The sequence below is a fragment of the Vulpes lagopus genome, chromosome 18, assembly GCF_018345385.1.
Source record: "Vulpes lagopus strain Blue_001 chromosome 18, ASM1834538v1, whole genome shotgun sequence".
Lineage (NCBI taxonomy): Eukaryota > Metazoa > Chordata > Mammalia > Carnivora > Canidae > Vulpes > Vulpes lagopus.
Window position 1 is genome coordinate 22804067 of NC_054841.1, and position 21952 is coordinate 22826018.

At 48.4% G+C, this 21952-nt stretch overlaps 1 protein-coding gene across 11 annotated transcripts in view; it reads right to left on the bottom strand.

Annotated features, from left to right (window-relative positions):
* Positions 1 to 21952, bottom strand: part of EPB41L1 (erythrocyte membrane protein band 4.1 like 1) — a 124593-nt gene that overhangs the window by 46934 nt on the left and 55707 nt on the right. For all 11 annotated transcript variants that reach the window (XM_041732803.1, XM_041732804.1, XM_041732813.1 and 8 more), the window contains exons 2-6: positions 9016 to 9215; positions 7810 to 7974; positions 5716 to 5820; positions 5061 to 5103; positions 1500 to 1575 (exon numbers count right to left, since the gene is read on the bottom strand). In XM_041732803.1, coding sequence (XP_041588737.1) covers positions 1500 to 1575; positions 5061 to 5103; positions 5716 to 5820; positions 7810 to 7974; positions 9016 to 9201 — 575 coding nt within the window. In that variant the 5' untranslated portion in view covers positions 9202 to 9215. The remainder of the gene's footprint in view (positions 1 to 1499; positions 1576 to 5060; positions 5104 to 5715; positions 5821 to 7809; positions 7975 to 9015; positions 9216 to 21952) is intronic.

The following is a 21952-nucleotide window of genomic DNA, read 5'->3' on the forward strand; positions in this document are numbered from 1 at the left end:
CCATGGCACAAAACTCTCGCAAAAAGTATATGTGGCCTCAGTGCGTATTCAGGGCCAAGGTCTAGGCTCAGCATCAGTAGCAGCTCAAACATCACAGGCATTAAGAGTGGGCTTAAGGGCATTTTGTTCAAATCTAAAAATTTGAAGATCACTGCCAAACACTCTGACCAATATTTCATTTCAATCAATTTGTCACTCTGACCAGCTTATTTCGGGCCTGAATATTTTTGACTAAATCAGCTGCTACTACCACCCCATTCCCTGAGGTCACCCATGCTAAGCCGGGCTAATTTCCCTCCTGGTGTCCCTAGAAGCTCAATACCCAGGATGTGGTACAAAGAGAAGAAATACCAGTGGGTAAGACTGGAGACTCAGCTGGTTCTATAGCTCTCAGTCTTCTTGGAAATGAAGTTGAGACCCTGTTGCTGAATCTTGAACCCAAGATGACCTTAGGGGTTAGAGCAGGGCTAATGAGGCCAAGGTTTCAGGTCTATCCCAGGGACATCCATATTATCCCCCAAGGCCAGCTGGCATTGTGCCTGTGGCCCGTTGCTTGGCAAACAGGCAGCCAACATTCAGGAGGGACCCAATGGGAGAAGGAGGTTGGCTTAGGAGCCCCTCCCCTACTGTAGGAATAACTCCATGCCCACATTTTATTGTTGGTGAAATTCCGGGCTCAGCACATGGATGACACAGCCCCCGGGTATCATGAAGTGAGACTATCCCTTTGGAAGGGGCTTAGATAAAGAGAAGGGCCTCTCACTGTTCTGATTCCAAAGGCAGGATGAGACCCACAGAAGTTCTCATTCTGAAGAAAAATGTTTTGCCCCTCCTTCCAGGCCACATTATTTACTGGCCTTGAGGCACAATGAGATGGTTCATCCCAGACTTGCCTCCATGGGTCGGGGATGTCACATGCCTGACAGGTACACAGGACAGCACATGGGACCAAATTCCTACATGCAAAGGCATCTGTGCTCTATTCCCTCCTTATCCCCAAAGTCAAAAATGGTGGTCCACTCAGAACATCAGCCTTCGGACATGTTTGGGTTGTCCCATCCAGAGATGGCCTCCACCATGTTTTTAAAAAGTTTGAATTAGTCCCAATATTTTAAAACTGTGGATTTTACTCTCAAATATCTAGCTCCACCTCAACAACGGGGCCCTGTTCCCATGTGGCAGGGATGGCTGGAGCTGAACAGCAATTGTTTGAGATAGCACATGTCCTCTTGAATTTCAATGTCAATCAATGACATGGATCCTGATGCTGCCTGGGATGCCTCCCCCTCTGAAGTGGACAGTCTGCTGTGACTGACCACTTGTGTTTGAATCACTTCCTCTTGCACAGAGTCAGCATCCTTTGTTGATGCTATCTGGCCTCGCTGGGTATCTGACTTTGCAACTGCCATCGTTTACTGTCCACATGCCTACCAGCACCAGGTGCCCTCATTCCTAGTCATGTGGCTAGAATGCCCACCCCACCCCTCCACAGCCCTCACCTTGTGATATCTTCTGTCAGCTGGGCAGGGTCAGGGGGGTAGAACTTGACTGTGAAGGCAAAATTCCAGGGGCTGCCTGAGAGGAGAAGAAAGAGAACAATCAGAGAGGCCCCATCCCCCACAGTGGGTAGCCCAGACGCACCATCCCACAGGCAATTTCTCAAAGTTTTCTCATATCTATAATTTTGGGACAATCCAGTCAGAAAACCTGGACTATTATTCCCACTTGAAAGATGAGAAGAGTAAGGCCCAAGTTGAAAGACTTGTGACCTAGCAGTGGGAAGGAAGGTGGAAAGAAAGAAAACCAATGGTGCATGCCAGGTCTACTGGTGATCACAAACAACGCTTCAGTAAACCTTGCAACAATCCTATGAGTGAGTCTGATGACTATCCCCATTTTGCAAATGAGAACACTGGGGCCCAGGCTGTAAAGTGGCCAGCCCAAGATCACTCAGCTAGGAAGCAGCAATGCTGGGGTACAGACCCCAGCCTCCTGGCTCTGAAGCCTGTGCTCCCTCCTCCACACCAAAGTCTATGCTACAGGACATTCATGGTAAGAAAACAGGTCGCATTAAATGGGCTCCCAGGGGCACCTGGGTGGCTCAGTCAGTTGAGTGTCAGGGTTTTGGTTTCAGCTCAGGTCATGGTCTCGGGCCTCAGGATCGAGCCCCAAGTTAGGCTCCATGCTCAGGCTCTGTGCTGAGTCTGCTTGAGATTCTCTCTCCCCCTCTGCCTCTCTCTACTCTTAAATAAATAAATCTTAAAATAAATGGATAAATAAATGGGCTCCCTAGCTTTGGACTTCTCAGAGCCATTGTAAATTGCATGTGCATTTAAGGGTTTCCCAAACTTATTTGACCTGCTGTGTCCATTTCTCATAGGGCATCCTGCCAGATTATTGTTCTTAGGGACACTCTTTGTAAGATTTTGCCCTCTGCTGGGTCGGCTCCATCTCTGATGGCAGAATGGGGTTCTAGGCAGGACCGAAAAGGCAAACGTAATGAATGGAAAGCAGCAAAGGGATTTCACAGGGATAAATGTTAACTTCCATACTGAGATACAAGCAATTGATAGTACACATATAGGTACAGACAGAAATAAAGGCTGAGGCTTTAGCTGGAAATAGGCTCTGCAAGCCACGAGAAGGGATGACCACACAAGAGAGAGGAGGTCTTAGGGAAAGGCTCCAATCTAGAACAATCTAGACCACTTCTGGGGCTCTGAAAAGGCCCCCGACAATGTGAGAAAGCAAGGGCCAGCCCGGGAAGAGCATGGTCACTAAGGCTGGAGGCCATGCTGTCACTTGTCCCTGTGGTCATCGTCACCCCCCATACAGCTGTAATGTCTCCAGCACTTATTAAGTGCTGGTCACTTCACTTTTAAGAACTATATGTACACATATAGGAGTTTGATCTTCATAACAATCCTGAGCTAGTTTTCTTTTTATAGATGAAGATTCTGAGGGGGTAAGCCCCCTCCTGGGATCACTGAGCTAGCTAATCAGTAGTGGAGAACGGGGATGTAACCTCTGGTCATCCGACCCCAGAAGCCAAGCTCCTGACCACAGCTGACTTAGAAAAAGCAGCCACCAAGAGAGCAACCCTGTCTTAGGAATAATAGTAGTAGTAGTCATCGTAGTGGTAGTAGAAGTAGTAGTAGTAGTAATAATAATAATAATGGTAATAGTAATAATAGATAATATATACTGGGTGCTGCTATGTGCAGGCACCATTACAGATGTGGGGCACATAAGAGCTCATTTACTCTGTACAACAACCCTAAAGGTAAGTAGTGTTGGAGTCAAGATTCAAATCCAGGCAGTCTGACTCCCGTATCTTTCAACCAACACACCAGACTATGTCAGGGAAGCACCTACTATGTGCTGGGTGCTGTCCACACATAACTGGCACCCTGCCTTGTGAGGCATGAATCACTAATCCACTTGCCAAGGAAAAGCAGGAGCCCAGAGAGGTGCCTCCCCACCCCCCACCATGCCCTCATTGACAGGCACAGAGATTTGGGAGGACATATAGCCAGCTCTGAAGCCCAGGACACAAGGACTCATGATGCCCTCCCCTTCAGGAAGCTGAGGAGTTGTCACAAAGAAAAGAGCAAAAATTGGTGGGTGCGTGGCTAGCTCAGTCAGTGAAACATGTGATGCTGGATCTCGGGGTTGTGGGTTTGAGCCCCATGTTGGGTATAGAGATTACTTAAAAATAAAATCTTAAAAAAATTGTTTCATGGGGGCTCCAGAAGGCAGAACAAAGATGAATGGGCAGAAGTTCCAGGGGCAGGGATGGAGACTGTGGCTCTACTGAAGGAGGCAGGACCTCTCCTCCATGACCTGAGGTGGCCACCAGTGGCAACCATTCACCCCCGCCTGGGCTGCGCTGGCCGGGGCTGCCGAGATGGGGGACCGACTCCCCGCTCTGGGGAAAGATGCTGAGCTCCAAGGATCCTGTTATCTGCTTCTCCGTTCTAAGCTTCCCGTCCTCCTCAAACCACACACTCGGCTGTCTGTATGTGTTCCAATTCTTTCAGGCATGAGAGGCAGGCCTCCCAGCTGGGCCAGGACTCCTAGGGACAGCCCAAAGCCCAGGCCTAGGGCCCTGTCAGCCCCAGAGGAGCAGGCTCCGTCTGCATGCCTGCCTCTTTGTCTTCAACTGACAGGAGCCTACAGGAAGAATCCCTCCTGCCCCTCCCGGAGAGTCAGCTGGCATCCCTGGGCCCAGCTGCCTGCTGTCATGGCAACAGGCTCTGCTTCCCAGCCCCAGGGACCAGGGAGTCCAAGCACAGCCAAGGGGGAGGGGCTCCCAGTGGAGGCATCTCTGCCTCTAGGCACCAGGTCTCCACCCACTGTATGCCCCCTGGCTGAGGCCACCTACCTCCCCCCTTCTGCCATTGGAAGGCTGCTCCACCCCTCACAATATGCCTTTCCTCTCTGGGCCAGAAAGGACAGGTTGTCTCTTCACCCCAGGCCTTGAAAAGAGAGCAGGATGGTGTTGGGAGGCCAGGGCTTTAAACCTGGCTTGGCCAATAGTTTACTCTGTGACTTTAGGTAAGCATCTGCCTCTCTCTAGGCCTCAGCCACCCACCATTAAACACAGAAGAAGGCCTGACCAGGCCAGGCCTTGCTCTTCCCTAACACGTCAACTCCCTATCAGCTGGCAGTGGTCTGCAGTGCTGCATGGATGAGGATTCTGAGCTGAGTCAAGGATGACCTGTCACAGGCGTCTATACCTGCCTTGGACAGGAGGGAGGCTGTTTTCAGGCCATCAATTTGTCCCCTTGTGACTAGATGATTAGTTCCTTCTAGAGCTGTCATCCCAGATGCATCTGTGATTCCCCTGCTAACCTGCTATGTGATGCTAGATGGTCATTTCTCTTGTCCCTGCTTCAGGCTTCCATTTATAAGACAACGCCCTGCCTTCCCCCAAAATCTGCTGTGCACAGCGAATGAACTCATGGGTCTGAATGCACTTCCCCAAGGAAGAGGGAACAGCACATGCAGCCCGGAGCCCCCACCCTCCCTTCCACAGAATTCCACAACAGGCCACTCACTCCGGATCTGCTTCTTGATTTCCTTGGAGGGGTCCAGCCAGTTCTGAAAGAGAAGACAGGGTGCTTTAGAGGGAAGATGGAGGAGAGGGCCAGAGAGGGCTAGGAGACAGAGAGACATCCTGAAATGGTCTGTCAACAGCCCCTGGCACAGAACACCCTTCTTGGGCTGAGCTGTCTGGGCCCATTGGAACAGGGAGTTGTGGGGATGAGGCCCGGATTCACCACAGGGTTTGGGCTCCTGGACCTGGGGCTGGTACTGCCCTGGGGCAGTAGGGTAGGCCGCCGTAGTGGGACCAGTGAGAAGGAGAAACCCAGACAGGAGCCTCCCAAGGGTGGAAATAGGGTGCTGTAGGAAGTGCCTCTGTTCCCCCAGGAAGCCAGGCCATGGCTCTCCAGATACCCATCTGGGGGGTGACTTGCAGGTCCCCAAGAAAGGATGAAGTGGGAGGGGTGGAGGCAGAGAACTGAGACAGACAGGGTGGGCTGAGGTGGGGGGATATGCAAACCTACTCCTAGAAGGGGTAAAAGGCACTTAACAAGGGTCTGAGGATGGATGGATGGCATGGGATGTGGTCAGGACTAGGGGGGGGTCTATGAGAAGAGGTCTCCCCCACAGTGGGCCTCCCATGCCAACTCCACTCCCCAGCACAGATACCTTCTGGCTGTCAGCATCACAGAAAGTCAGGCCGAAGTAGTCCTTCTCCAGAAGATTGAGGTGCTCACAGACAAGGTCAAACAGCACCTGGCCCCGGCCATGTTTCTGAAGAGGAGAGCAGAGCTGCTGTGAGGCTGGGACACATCACACGGTGGGGGTAGGGGCTCCACCAGGACTACTTGAAACCCCCCAGGGTCTTCCAGCATCTCAAGAGGATCTCAGCACTCCTCCTGCCACCCACCTTGCCCTGCTCCCCAAGTCCTGCCAGATCCTGGGAGACACTAACACCCAGCTCACCAATTGCCTTCTTCCAAACCCTCCTAGGGTCCTCCTGGACCCTTCGAAATGCTCTGGGGAGTGAGGAGGGGGGCTCACCAATTCCCCCTCCTTTATACAGATTAAGAGAAGGAGGTTAACTTTGACCAAAGGAGCAGAAAACCAAAAGTCTAAGCTTTGGGTGTAAGAGGAAGAGAAGCCACCTGAAATAGGAAGGATGTGGGCAGGGAAGGAGGGGAGGGCCTAAGACTTGGGATCACAGCGTGACTCTCCTTCCCTGGCTCTTCCCTTACACTGAGTTTGAGTGAAATCCAGGGCAGCCCAGCCTGGAGTGCCACCCCTTACCTGGACAGCAAGGAAGGCTGTTATAGGGGCTCCTGGGGCCTACATCAGCCTCAGTGGGATACAGCACTATTAGGGCCACCTTCTCCCGCCACTCTCAGACAGCCAGGCTCAGTACCTCTCTGAACCACCATCTGGGCCTCTGGATTCAGAAGGACAAAGCACAGAGCCTGGCTGGGTACTTCAACCCCACAGGTTTGAAAATGAGCAACAGTAAAGGGACCAAAGCCTGGGAGAATGTGAAGCAGTCACTGTCCAAAGAGAGAGGGGACTCCAGAGAGAGTGTGAAATTCCTACAAGGCCTAGCTAGGTCACCAGGGACTGGAACCAGGCCTGACTATGGAGAGTGGCTTTGGGAAGTCAAGGGGTTCGTGAGTCTGGAAGAATCCTTCAGAGAGAATGGACCTGGCCTCAGCCAAACCCTCTGTGCTCTTGGGGCAAGCTGAAACTTTGTGGCTGGTGTGGGTAGGAGAGAACAGGTAGATAATATTCCTTTCTGTTGCCTAGGAGTAGGCAAAATGTTCACCTTGAAATCCTCCTATGGAAGCGATAAGCACTAAAAAAAACCCCAAAGAAACAAAAACAAAAAACAACCCTGAAGAGAAGAGGGACCCAGCCCACCAGGGCCCAGAAATAAGTCATATCCCTTAGGACCAGAGGGCACCAGGGAGAAAGGGAGGTGGTTCCTGTAACTTTCAGGTAAGGTCACCCTCTGGCCTCTTTCATACGCATGGAGAGGGCCAGGACTGGTGCCTAGACTGGGGTGGACCCTCTAAGGGGATGAGTGAAGGCTCAGAATTAGGGTGGGAGTCCTAGACTATATAGGAAAAGGAGACAGCAAATGTGGGGCCGGGACGGCTGACCCCAGACAGGAGGTGTCTGCCCCACTACCCACAGTGGGACAGGATCACACCACAGGGTTTCTACATGGCCTGTGTGAGGGAGTCCTTCCAATGGGCCACCTCTCTATGCCCAGGGGTTACCCATACCACAGAACCCTCAAGTGATCAGTCTGTCCTGCTGCCCTGGACAGGGGCATTCATAGGAGAAGATCCCTGTCTTCCTCACCCCCCACCAATAAAAACATAAAAACAATTCTAGTTGAAATACTCGTGTCTTCTAGGTGAGACTGAAGAGCCCAGTCCATAGGCCTACTGGGCTAGAGATCAGTTGTTGGATGGTGACTCCTTGCCAAGGTACAGCCCTCCTGAGAAACCTTTTCCTGGCACCAACCCTCTGCCTCGTCTAATTCTATTTGCAATCGTAACAGCCCTCTCTGGGCCTCAGTGCCACCATCTGTACAAAGGAGGGCTAGCCAGGTCATCTCTCCAGGATGCTGCAGTCGGTCCAGGACTCCATGAAGAATGGATGCTCTCTGGCTTGGCCCAGTCTGTGTGCACACAGAAGCCTGCCCTGGCTCTGGGGCCAGTTAGTTGGGGACAAGGCATGTGGTGATGGTGGGGGGATGCTCCTTACCTCCACCTCACACTCGTACTCAGAGGCATCAAGCAGAGTGACTCGGCAGATGGCACTCTTATACTTCTTGGCAATCTTCTGGGGTGACTTCTGGGCTCTGCTGGGTGTGGTCCTCTCTGACAGGCCATCGGCCTCCCCATAGCCTTTCTCTTCCATGTCTAGGCTCTGTAGGTCCAACACGGGAAAAGTCTGGTCAGTGAGCTTGAGACCACAGCCTTTTATCCAAATGAGACACAACAAGGATGCAGTAGAGAAGGCAAAGATGGTCCCCAAAATGAGAGTCACCACCCTCCAAGACTCCCAGGATGACCAGCTTCTATGGTTGGTATTCACAGGAGGAGAGTTAGAGCTCCTGTGTGCAACAGGGTGGGCTCCTCAAAGGGGTCTGCTTCTTTGGGGGGACAGCCACTGCAGGTTCCCATAGAACTGGAGCTGCCCTAGCACCCTACAGTGAGTTATCAGAGCATCTGTGTGGCCTTCTCCTTACCCATGTGTCACTGGTCTAGTGTGAGGCTGAGAGCTTGTGGAAGGAGGGCAGAGCCCTGCCAGCTAGTCCTTACTGCCACCAATGCCCTCAATGACCTTGGCAAGTCCTTGCCCTCTCGGCCTGCCATGAATGAAGGGGGTGTGAATTCAACAGCTAGATGATTCAGCAAGTCCCTTGTCCCTTTGGGGTGATGAATTTTGCTCTGGGGTCATACTGGGCTTGCCAGGCTGGAATGGACAGGTCTAAGGAGTAGGAAAATAAGGTTAAAAGAACTGGGTTTGGGGAATCAGATCTATATTTTACTTCCATCTGTCACTGTAGAGCAACGTGACTTTTGGTAGCTCATTTCATCCACTGAGCTGCTATTTCCCCAAGCATAAAATGGGGATATCAATAATATCATTCTCTTAGGGGCGGGTGCCTGGCTAGCTCAGTCAGCAAAGCATGTGACTCCTGAACTCAGGGTCGTGAGTTCAAGCTCCATGTTGGGCATAGCACTAACTTAATTTAAATATATATATAATATATATTATATATGTATATCACTCTCTGTAGGCTTGGGAGAATTCAATATAAAAGTGAACACAATGTCCCCAGCACAGTGGTTGGATGTAGCAGGTCGGTAATAAATCTCAGTTTTCAGCTTCCCTCCCCACTAAGAACTGGGCCTGGATGACAGCCGGGCAGGAAGAGGGATTCCCAGGCTCTCAGGTGCACACCTGTTCTGCAGGCCGCGTGTCCTGCTGCGGCGGGTGCTTCTCATTGGAGTTGGCCTCTGGGTGGCCACCGTGGCCTGCTGGGGTCACAGGGGTGGTCGCAGCAGCAGTGGCAGCGGCCTCAGGCTGCTGTGGGGCCTCCTCCTGAGCCTTCTTCACCTCAGAATCGGGGCCTGTCTCTGTTGTCATGGTGACCAGCACGCCTGCATTAGCATGAAGGAGAACAAGTGACAGGGAAAGGGGCAATGATGATGTGACAAAACAGAGCGAAGGGGACAGGAACCACACACAGAGAGAGACAGATGGACGCAAGTGGACAAAGAACCCGGGGCGGGGGCGGGGGGGAGGGAAGTCGGGGCGGGGACAGAGCAGAAGTCAGGGGTTAATGGCAGCAGCTGAAGTCACAGACCACCCCCCATCCCACTCTTGTGACCATAGGGACTCCCTCAGTCTCTTGGCCCAGTTCTAGAATAGGGGCCCCTCCTTGGGACAATGAGAGTCTCTCCAGGGAGCCCCACTCTGCCAGGAACACAAAGGACAGTCAGTGACCCCCTCCAGCAGGCCCTCTAGCCAGGCCATCTCTCCAACCCCAGCACCTGGCACACAGTAGCCACTCAATAAACGCTGGATAAACTCAAACCAAAGAGCCATGGTGGGCTCCAGGCCCTTCAGGCACTGACTCCGAAGCAAGGCTCTTCATGCTCCAAGCCTGTACTGCTATTTTCATGGGGATGTGGGCAGAATGGATCTAGAGGGATAAGACACAAAGACGCTACTGAAAACAAACATAGTCTTGGTGATGTAAAAGTCAGGAGAACTGAACGCAGGCCCCGGGTCTATCACAACCAAGGCAGTCACTTCATCTCACTAGGGCTCACCCAAAAGAGCAAGGGACTTAGAGAAATTATTGCTGGGACAGTCTACTCTTATCCTTTTCCCCCTGGAGCAGGAAATGAGATTTCAGAGAAACAGGTACCTACTGCCCAGTTATTCTGTTGAAATAAGCAAAGAGAAGAAAGGAGAAAGAATGGCATGGTCCCGTTTTTATATTTATTTTTTTTTAAGATTTTATTTAGTTATTCATGAGAGACACAGAGAAAGAGGCAGAGACACAGGCAGAGGGAGAAGCAGGCTCCCCACAGTGAGTCTGATATGGGACTCAATCCCAGGACCCCGGGATCACGGCCTGAGCCAAAGGCAGATGCTCAACCACTGAGCTACCCAGGTGTCACTGGTTTTATATTTTAAAAAGATAAAACAATAACCTTAACAATACCTCTTTGTGTTTATACATGTGTAGTGAAAGATCTGAAAGGATACTGACCAAACTGTTAAGATAGGTTCACAATTGAGAAATGGATAGAGGAAAAAGAGGGAGTTCAGTGGGGTGGGTGAAGAAAGGGAACTTCATTTTGTACTTATATGCTTAGTAATTATTTCTGTAATTTTAAATACACATAACTCACAAATTGGAGTTTTGGGTTTTTTGTTTTGTTTTGTTTTGTTTTGCAAGGGGGCAAAAGCACCTATTCTTGACCCATATCAGGGTGGATCCTCAAAAAAAAAATTTAAAAATTTGGAGCTAAAATCCAAGGAACAGAGAAATGGGCAGGAATCCTCAGCCTGAGTCTACAATATCCCTCTAAATCCATTATATTAAAAGAGAAAGATCCAGACTAGACCCAACAGGTCCCTTTCCAACCTATTCACCAAGAGAGGCTTCCAATGAGCAAAGAGACAGATGGACGTTGGCTCCACCTTGTGCTATGGACACATTCCAAGCCGTCACCCCACAATCCCCTCGTCTCCTTTGGTTTCTCCCCCAGCATTCCAGGGGGCCCCAGCCCAGCCCCAAGTGAAGGGAACTGGCTAGAAAGCCAGGGCACCTGAGTACCCTGCTAAGCCATACAATGGCTCGAGGGTGCTGAACAGGTCACACTGTAAGCTGGAGCTCGTAGTACAAATGAAAGGGTTTGTTGTTACTGATGCTGCTATTATGAAGTAAGATGAGGAGGAAGGGAAGGCTTTAGTCACATGGCCTCATCCCCACTCAGAAATGCTTTCCACTCACGGCATTACCCTACATTTTATGGTTCAATGTAAAGCCATAGATAAATAAAGGCTCTCTGTCACTTGTATGACACCAAATGTCAGCTCCATCCAGGACACAAAGCATTAGAAGCAGCTCCAGGGTTACTCACAGCCTCACAGGGTCAGAGTGAGACTTGTCTGCCTGGGTCTGGATCTCTTCTAGGCCTGAACTTGAGGATATCAGCCATTATACTAGATAGATCTATAAGAAGAATCCTTAAAATAAATGCCTACTTAATTTTGCTTAAAAAAAAAAAAAAGGATCCACAGAATTATCTGAAGGTTTTTTTGCTTCGAGAAGCAGATTCCACATGACTGTCATGGCCCCAGGCAGCCCAGAGGCTCTGGTTCATGTGCTTGTCCCCCCTGCTTCAGTCTGGTTTCAACCCCTACTCCCCAAACCTTCCCCAGACCTGCATCAAACAGCCAGGACAGCAATCTTAAAGAAATATCCAGGTTCTTCCCCTGCCCAGATCTCTGGCAGAGCCTGTTGGCAGGGAATGCCTGGTGCTAACAGCACCACATATGAAAGGAACTGAAGTCTTTGAGATAATTCAATCTCTCTTTTTCTAGGTGAGACTCAGAAAGAAAGGAGACTTGAGTGACAGTCGTTTCCTCCGACACATCTTCCCTGGGCCCTCCTGCCCACTCTCTTCCCCACCCAGCCTCCTGACTCCCCAGATTCAAGCGCTGGGGCCATTATTCTTCCCATCGCGCTTTGCTGCCTCAAGCAAACTTGAACAGAACCAACAGGAAGGAGAAAGCACTTAGGCCCAGGCTGGAAGCCAAAGAGGTGGCACAAGACACTAACGAACCCCACAGCCAGGGCCTGGTTAGAGAAATGATGGCTCATCCTTTCTGGAGAGTTAAAAAAAGATGATGTTAAAGATCATGGAAATACCTGAATGAAAAGCTCCATACACAGCAGCCTATACAGACTGACCCTATTTTGATTAATACATATCCATGGATACAGAACATTCAACAAAGTATTAATTATGGTTGTTTCTATATGGCAGGAGTACAGATTATTTTTTTCTTCTATTTAACTGTAGTTCTCAATTTTTCTACTACACTTGGAGATTTCTTGATCAAAAACAATTAGAGGTTAAAAAATAAAATCTTCCAATGCACAGGGCTTGGTTTGACAGGATGAGTAGGTAAAGTCTGCTTAAACTAAAATTTTTATGAATTTATTTTTTTTTAAGATGTATTCATTTTGAGAGAGAGAGAGTGCACACACACATGCAAGAGCATATGGCAGGGAGGAGCAGAGGGGGAGGGAGAGAGTCTAGCAGACTCCCCGCTGAGTGCAGAGCCTGACATTGGGCTTGATCCCATGACCCTGACATCATGATTTGAACTGAAATCAAGAGTCACATGCTTAACTGACTGAGCCACCCAGGCACCCCCCAAAATTTTTATGAATTTAAAAGAAAAATAACATAATTATTATTATTTTTTTTTATTTTAAAACCTATGATGACATCCTTCTTGATTTCATAAGTCCAAGGATAACAGTATAGTTCTCTCTCTAGACCACAGAAAGCAAGCCAAGAACCCAGTTCTGGTTTCTGCCACAGCCAGTCATGTGGGCACAGTTCTGCCCAGGCCCAGGCCGGCAGAGACTGAGGGAGTCCACTGGGCAGACCAGCCAGCTGGGCACTGCAGGGGCCCTAGGGGAAGGAAGCACGTGCTGGTTCCTTGGAGCTCACTGAAACACAGGAGGACGATGCTCACCCAGAAAATGGTTAAACATCCAGGCAGGATGTGGTTTAGACTTATCGCTGTACATTTTAGCCTCCAGAAGATTCTGGGGAGTTGGTGATCAGGAGTATGACCTAGAGTACCCAAAGAAGAGCTTAGAGGATAGGGAGTGGGGGGTGAGGTGGAGTTAAATTTCGCATAAAGGGAGAAATTAGGCGTGGCAGAGAAGGCATTTGGGCTGAGTCACCCTGTGGGCAAATGTCCAGAGATGGGAACAAGTAGGGCCGTGCAGAGGACAGACAGGAGGCCTTGACATCCTGATAGCCCAGAACAAGAAGCCTATAAATGTGAGCTCCAAACAGTCTGGCAGGTGGAACAGGTTGGAAATGGAAAGAAATGAATGAACCAGGAGTGCAGCAGGCAGCCTGGGAAGAATCACAGTGCTATTCTTCTAGAAAGGGCAAGACTCCCATCCCTGAATACTGCCATGGGCCAGGGTCAGGGATTTGACACATTGGCCTCTTGTAGACTCCTCAAAGGGGTACTAGGGCAGGGAGCAGACCCAGGCCAGTTAGACCCAGACCCAAAGCCTAGCCCTAGCACTGGCTCACCTTGTGACCTTGGGCAAGTGACTCCAATGCTCTGAGCCTCAGTCACCTCATCTATAAAGTGGAGATACTCCTCCCTCCCTCGGAGGGTCGTGGTAGAGATCTAGGAAAATAAACTGAGAGAGCACTTAACATGGTATGTCCCCAATAAAACATCCCTGAGAGGGTCTATAATTACAAACAATACTGAGAGGCCGTGGTGGTGAGTGGTCTGAGAACCAGGAGTTCAGAAGTGCTAGCCCAGGACAGATGGAGAAAGAGACAGAGGCCAGCAAGGCCAGATTGATGACACTAACATATGAATATCCAATGCACAGGATTCAAAGAGAAAGGTCAGCCAGAGAAGTAAATGCTGACGGGGCCTATAGCACCACTGTCTGGAGGAAAGGGGTCTGGCCCTGGGTCTGGCTGAGGCCAGTCCAGAAGGCTGTCAGCATTTGATGCTCTTTAGCATTGCAACTACTGGCTGGCTCCCCTGGCTCACCCTTCAGGGATACTATGGCTTTCCATCTGTGTGGCCTGCTGGGAGAGAATGTCCTAGCCCAGGCAATGCAAGATGCACTTGGCCTGTAATTGCAACAACTCATTAAAAATGAATCAGCCGATTTATACATCAGGCCCTACAGCCAGGGTTAGCATGAGTCAGCATCTCTGAATCCAGTACCTTGGATTTGTTCTTTTTCTCCATCCCCACAGCCACTGCAGAGGTCCAAGCATGGCTTGGACCATGCCCACATGGTCAAGCCATGCCCACATGGCTCCCCAGCCTCCTGCATGGATTCTCTGTGGCCCCTTGGGCCCTCCTAGGGTTTATTCTCTTCAGAATAGCCACACGGATTTTTTTAATGGATTTTTTAAAAAAGATTTTATTTATTTATTCATAGAGACACAGAGAGAGAATGAGAGGCAGAGACACAGGCAGAGGGGGAAGCAGGCTCCATGCAGAGAGCCTGACGTGGGACTCGATCCAGGGTCTCCAGGATCACGCCCTGGGTTGTAGGCGGCGCTAAACCACTGCGCCACCAGGGCTGCCCGCCACATGGATTTTTTTCAAAACACTAATCAGATGTTCTCTTTCTTTTAATTCAAGTATAGTTGACACACAATGTTACACTGGTTTCCGTTATCACATAGTGAATGGACAAATCTACACCTTACTGGGCTCATACCAGTGTAGCTATCATTGGTCACTGTACAACACTATCACAATACCACTGACTATATTCTCTATGCTGTCCATTTTCTTGGATTCCCTCCTTAAAACCTTTAGTAACTTACCATCAAAATAAAACACAAACTCCTTACCAAAGTTAAAGATCCCTGCTTACAGCCACTGCATCAGCTCCCCTATCACTGTGAGCCTGTCTTACTGGCTTTCTGGCTGCTCCTCCACATCAGGCTTGCTCCTGCCATGGGGCTTTGCCCTCATGGTCTCTCTGTGTGGACAACGGGCTCATTCTATCTCTTGACATGGCAGCTCTCACCCTTCAGACCTCAATCCATATGCCCCTTGACCCAACTGTCTAAAGTGGGTCTTTCTTCTGGGGCACCTGAGTAGATCAGTTGGTTGAGCATCCGGCTCTTGATTTTGGCTCAGGTTGTGACCTCAAGGTCATGAGACTGAGCACCATGTTGGGCTCCATGCTCAGCAGAGTCTGCTTGAGATTTTCTCTCCCTCTGCCCTTCCCCCTGCTTGCGTGAACTCTCTAAATAAATAAATAAGCAAAATCATTCAAAAAATAAAAATAAATAAAGTGGGTCTTTCCCCTTACTTTTTTTGGTGACAGCATGCTCTGTTTGGGGTTTGGTTTGGTTTTGGCCATTTTAACCATTTTTTAAGTGTAACTGTCCCATGATGTTAATTACAACCACAACCTTGTGCAACAGTCACCTCTGTCAATTTCCAACATTTTTCATTACCTAAACAGAAACTCTACCCATTAAGTACTATGCCGGTTTTTTTTTTTTCCCATAGTTACTATCACAAATAAAACCTATATCTTTTTACTTATTTATTTCTATTCCTCTGGAATATAAACTCCATAAACACCAAACATTATCTGTCTCATTTGCCATTATCCCCAGGACTTAGCACAATTCTTGATAAATACCAACAAAGCTAACATTCATAGAGTCTGCAATTTGCCCAGCACTGGTCTAACCATTTTATGTCAATTAACTCATTTAATCTTCACAATAACCTGGAATAAGTACTTTTATTATCCCTTTTTGTAAAAGAAGAAATTAGAGCTCTAAGAAGTTAGGAAACTTGCCTGAGATCATATACTAGTGCATGCGAGTACCAGGGGGTCTGATGTCTGAAGGATAGGTAGACAGACAAATGGACAAACACATCTGTGATGGGGGATAGGCGGATGAAACATCAATGAGACAAGTTTTAAGTTGACTCAGTTAAGGACAGAGACCTGGGCTGCATTCACCTCAGGAGCCTTTCTGGCTACCAGCTAGCTAGTCTGTCCTGATGACTTATCAGACCTTAAGCACTTGACTTTTCCATCCAAATTCCTGATAATATCACCCTTATTTTACTGATGAGGACGCACAGGCCCAAAGAGGCATGCTGATTTGCCCAAGGTCATAAGGCTGTGATAAGTCTCCCAGACTCCAAAGTCCATGCCACTATACAGGGCATTTTGGGAGCCTCGTTTCGGGGGAGGGGGTGGCAAGGTGGATTAATTTCTCCAAGGGGTGAGGCTGGCTAAGGAAAAATTTCCCAAGAGTGAAAGGCAAATATGCTAGGAAGAACGGAATTCAGAATCAGAACCACTGTGGGGCACATGGGTGGCTCAGTCAGTTGAATATCTGACTCTGGATTTCAGCTCAGGTCAGGATCTCAGGGTCATGAGGTTAAGCCCCATGTCAAGCTCCATGCCCAGCTTAAGATTCTCTCCCTCTCCCTTTGCCCCTCCCACTTGCTATCTCCCTCTCTCAAAAAAAAAAAAAAAAAAAAAAAGAATCAGGACCACCGTGTCTTGCTTCAGTCCTGCCATCCCCCATCTGATGGGCCTTGGGCAAGTCACTTCCCCCTTCTGAGCATCAGCTTCCTCTTCTGCTACCCTCTCACTTCAGAGCAGGGCCATGAAGATAAAGGATATTACAAAGAAAGAAAGAACTGGGATCCCTGGGTGGCGCAGCGGTTTGGCGCCTGCCTTTGGCCCAGGGCGCGATCCTGGAGAGCCGGGATCGAATCCCACATCGGGCTCCCGGTGCATGGAGCCTGCTTCTCCCTCTGCCTGTGTCTCTGCGCCTCTCTCTCTCTCTCTGTGACTATCATAAATAAATAAAATTAAAAAAAAAAAAAAAAGAAGGAACTTTGTGATATAAATGTTGAAGTCATATATTTTAGGGAGAGTATATTATAGATGCTCACGTATACCCGAAGCAGGTCTTTGCACGCAAACACATGGCAGCAGAAAAACTTGAGGGCCCATACAGCCGCATGTGTCCGTGGTCATGATAATGACTCCTGAGCCAGTAAGGCTATCTTCTAAACCCTGCACACTGGCACCTTTTACCCAGGCATTCTGGGGAACTCTGAATCTGGTAGGAACTAATGGAAGGAAGGAACAAAGAAAACAAGAGAGAAATGGACAGGGTGTGGAAGACACCAAAACGCCAAGGGAATGACAGGCAGCAAGTGAAACTCTTCTGTTTTAAATTATGTTTTCAATAATCACAGTTACTAAGGTAAGTCTTCTTCTTTTTTGTAAAATCGGGGGCATCTCCTCCATCCCCTTCCAGCCATGTCTCCTGGGCTCTCTCCCTTCTCCAGTTCCATACCCTGTTCAAAGACGTGAGAGGCTGAACCCTTGGACTGTCCCTTGGACTGAGCTCCTTTGTCTACTAACTCCTAGTTGGGTTTGGCCAATGGGAGGTTCAAGGGTGGAAGGAGAAAGAAGTTGGGGAACATGCTCCCAATTTCCCTGTTTGTGGTTCTGGTGGTGGCTGAGCCCCTCTATATCAGCTCCTTGCACAGACACAACCATCATTGAATTCTGGTAATATTATTCCCTCCCTCTACTCATTCAGGCTGAAGGGAAAGGAAGAAACAGCTTCTGTCCCTGTTACTTAGTGGGGTACCCCTGTGGGTTCCCTTAACCCTGCCCACACCTTTATTAACATCTCCTCAGTGTAAACATCTGAGTAAAATTCTGTTTTCCACCAGAATCTGACTGATACACTTTCTGATGCTAAGCAGATATATGAATTAGAAGAGGGAAGAGAAAAGAAATTGAGAAAAGGCAGTATCACCTAGTGGTCAGGGACAAAATGGGAGACAACGAGACCGTGAACAAGTTTCTTAACCTCTCTGGGCCTCAGTGTCTTGATCTGTAAAATTCATGATGATAATCTTGACTATTTCACAGGGTTACTGTGAAAATTGAACCAGACCATGCCTGTAAAGCACTTAACACATGTCAAAACCCATAGTTAGTTTTCAATATTAGATATTCTCATCTTGGGCAGCCCCGGTGGTGTCTCTCATAAATAAATAAATAAAATCTTAAAAAAAAAAGATATTCTCATCTTTAGCATTAAGTCTCAAGGCTGGAATGTGAACAATAGCATTCCCTTGGAGAAGGAATTATAGACGTTCCTTTTGGCTTTTTCAAGGGTTCTCCGGGTTTCACAATTTTTCTACTATGAACATGTATTACTTTTGGAATCAGAAAAGAAAGAGAAGAACTCAAAATAAAAAACAGAGAGAACAAGCCCTATTAAGACTTATTCTTCCCCTCTGGAGATGATGCTACTTCCCATTGGGATTTCCCCAGTACAGAACATTCATTTCCCGGAGTGACAATCTCTGGGTGGATGTGAATGAAATGCCTGCCTGCCATGAGGGAGGAGGGTACAGGCTGCAAGAGCTGCCTCTGGGGCCTGGTGCCACCCTTCCAGGCCAAGGCCGAGGAGCTCTGGACAGAGGCAGTGGAGTCAACACGGGGGCTGAGCCTGCAGTCATTCATTCATATTGCTGCTCGGGTCTATGGGGCAATGGGGAGATTGCAATTTGTCAGAGGCTCGCGGTGCCCATGGGTACCTCATTAAGTAAAGCCAAGCAACGTGGAGAGGCTGCTACCCGTCAGTACTGGCTTTTGCCCAAAGGCTTCACGTGCTACCACAAAGCCACAGGCTGATGTACAGTTGTGGGCTGGAGACCACATTCCATGCCCAGAACTACAGAGCAACAGCATCAGAAAGGAGAAATACCTCTGGACCATACTGATGACTTTGGAGGCAGCCAGAGACCTCCCCATAGTGGGGCATCCTCTCAAAGACACGAGCTGGCTGTCTTCCAGGCTTTGTCTCATTTGAGCTGCACAAGGGCCACACAGTGCAGATGGGCTTATTCCCCAGGCTAGCTTGGCTGGCCAAGGTCACCAAGCTAGTCAGTTCAAGTAGAGCCAGAACAAGGACCCAGATCTGCTGGCTGATGGGCCCATGGTCTTCCCCCTCAATCCTGTTACATCCCACAACCTCCAACTTGCTGTCAACCATGTAACCAAAGCTACCGTTGCTCTGGATGTAGAAATAATAACAGCAGTAGCAACCCCTCCCACATGTAGGGTGCTTTACAATTTAAAGAATCCTTTTATAATCATCATTTCACTTGGCCCTCACCAATCAGCAGCTGGTGAGAGGGAACACGGAACAGCAGGTATGAACATAGGCTTTGGACCAGAGTTTGAATCTTGGCTTGAGGACCTTGGGCAAGTTACTTAACCCTACTGAGAGCCAGTTTGAGCATGTAAAATGAAAATAACACCCCCTACGCCTCAAAGACATTTAGTGAGAAATAAATGAGAGAATGCATGTGAAGCTCACTCTGACACCACGTCGCCATACAGCAGACACTCAATAAGTGGCAACAATGGCTCTCATCAGGACGGTTGTCACTACCACACAGATAGGCAAAGGGAGGTCCAGAGAAGGCAAAGAACTTGTCCAAGAACACTCAGGGTGTGAGCAGCAGCATGACCCAGGCAGCAACTTTTAGCATCCAAAGAGAATTTGGAAGTTTCACAGGTCAGCTCCATACTGGGTCAGTGACCGAAGGGGTTCTCCTGGGACATCCTTACCCTTTAAGGGTGACAGAGATAGGATCTCCTCCAAGCAAGCCAGCCCCCTCAGGGTCCTTGCCCCCGTCAGCTCTGCTGAGAAGCAGGGGAGCAGCAGACCTGCAGACTGCAGACCTCCCCAGGCCAACCCTCATGGGTTTGGTTTCTGACTCCCTCTCTCATTTCATTTTCTTTAATTGTTCAATGAACTGTTAGAGTTCATTGTCAGAATTATTTAAAATAGAGTAAAATTGGGAACAACTTTAAATGTCCATCAACAGGACCTTGACCAAATTCACTAGGATTTATACTCTTTAGATTTATTTATTTGAGAGAGAAAGCGTGCATATGAGTGAGTGGGAGGAGGGGCAGAGGGAGAGAATCTCAAGCAGACACTCTACTCAGTGGGGAGCCTGCCAATACAGCGCTGCACCTCAGGACCCTGAGATCATGACCCTGAGTTGAATCCAAGAGTCAGACACTTAGCCCACTGAGCCACCCAGACACCCTGGATGTATCCCTTTAAAAACGCATTCTAGGACTGGGGCACCTTGTTGGCTCAGTCAGTTAAGCATCTGCCTTCAACTCAGGTCATGGTCCTAGGGTCCTGAAATGGAGCCCCAGGTCAGACCCCACACAGTGGGGGCGGGAGGGGTGTTTGCTTCTCCCTCTACCCATCCCCCTGCTTGTGCTTTTTTTTTAAAAAAAGTTTTTTTTTATTTATTTACTCATGAGAGACACAGAGAAAGAGAGAGAGAAAGAGAGGCAGAGACACAGGCAGAGGGAGAAGCAGGCTCTATGCAGGGAGCCCAACAGGGGACTCTATCCTGGGTCTCCAGGATCACACCCTGGGCTGAAGGAGGTGCTAAACCGCTGAGCCACCTGGGTTGCCCAATAAATTAAAATCTTTAAAAAAAAAAAGAGTTATAAAAGTATTACATACTTGTGAAAATTTTTGTGATGGATTTTATATATACCAACATGAAAAGATGTTAATATATAGAGTTAAATGAAAAAAAATGTAAGTTGTAAAACAGTGATGCAATTTATGGTCTCATTCTAGTTTGTATGCTTACGTAGGCACAGAAAATACCCCAAAGGACACACACCACAATGTTATCATTGGATATTTCTGGAGAGAAGGATTTTGGTTGGGGAAACAAGGGAAGAATACACGTTTGAATTTTTAGGATTTTTCACATATTTCCTTTTAAATTAAAACTAAGGGGGAAAAATATTTTTAAAAGATCTTTTTTTTAAGATTTTTTTAAATTTATTTATTCATGAGAGATACAGAGAGACAGAGGCAGAGACATAGGCAGAGGGAGAAGCAGGGAGCCTGATGTGGGACTCCATCCTGGACTCGATCCCAGACTCGATCCCGGGACTCGGTGCTGGGACTCCAGGACCATGCCCTGGGCCGAAGGCAGGCACTAAACCGCTGAACCACCCGGGGATCCCCTAAAACATCTGTTTTGATCGGTCTTATTAACCTCCATTGTACCTGCTGTAATTCTGTTTCTGACTGTTCTCTTCCTATCTGTTATCTATGGTCATACCTAATTTCTACACCACTTCAATCTGAGTGCTCATAATTTTATGGGTTTTTTCCATTTAACATTAATTGTATCAGAAATATTTCCACATTATTATATCATTATCATCACAGCTAATATTCACGGGTGCTTTACTGTGTGCTAGTTATGGCGCTAAGAGCTTTACATGCCGAAATCATTTAATCTTGACAACAACCCTAAAAACAGATTCTTGGGCAGTGCACATTACAGATGGGGTAAGTGAGGCTTAAAAGATCAATTTGCCAGAGCCTAGCAGCTCAGAAGGACAGCAAGTAGATGTAAACCCTGGTCATGTGCATCCCAACCTTGGCTAGGAACCCCTCCACCCTATTTCCTCCCGGTGCAGCTCCTCAGGGGTGAGGAAGAATGTGGCAGGTAGGGATGAGGAGACCAGCTCCTCGGTTTTACAGCCTGGGTGACCTTGGACAAGCCGACTCCCCTGGGCTTTGTTCCTTCAATCAATTCTTTCACTGGACAAGCATCTGCAAGCTACTGAGCTACATGCTGAGGCCAGAACAATGAATAAAACATGAACCCTGCCCTCAAGGAGATTAGAAGCTCGCCTGAATCTCTTTACTGCACTGGAGGAATCTAACCCCTGTCCCACCTCTGTCACACAGACATGAAGTAAATAAAGGATGCAAAGGAGCTTCGCAAGTACACAACTCCATACGCTGCAGGAATAAGTATTTCTGTGGCGGTTCATGGCTATATATTATTTTATCCACTGGATGTTCCAAAACGTTCTCAATCATCTTCCTATTGTTGGGCACTTAGTCCCAATTTACCACTATTATACAGGAAGCTCTGATGGGGATTCATCCAAAGGAAATTATTCAAAGAAAAGAAAAAAAAGAAAAAGCCAGATGCACAAAGA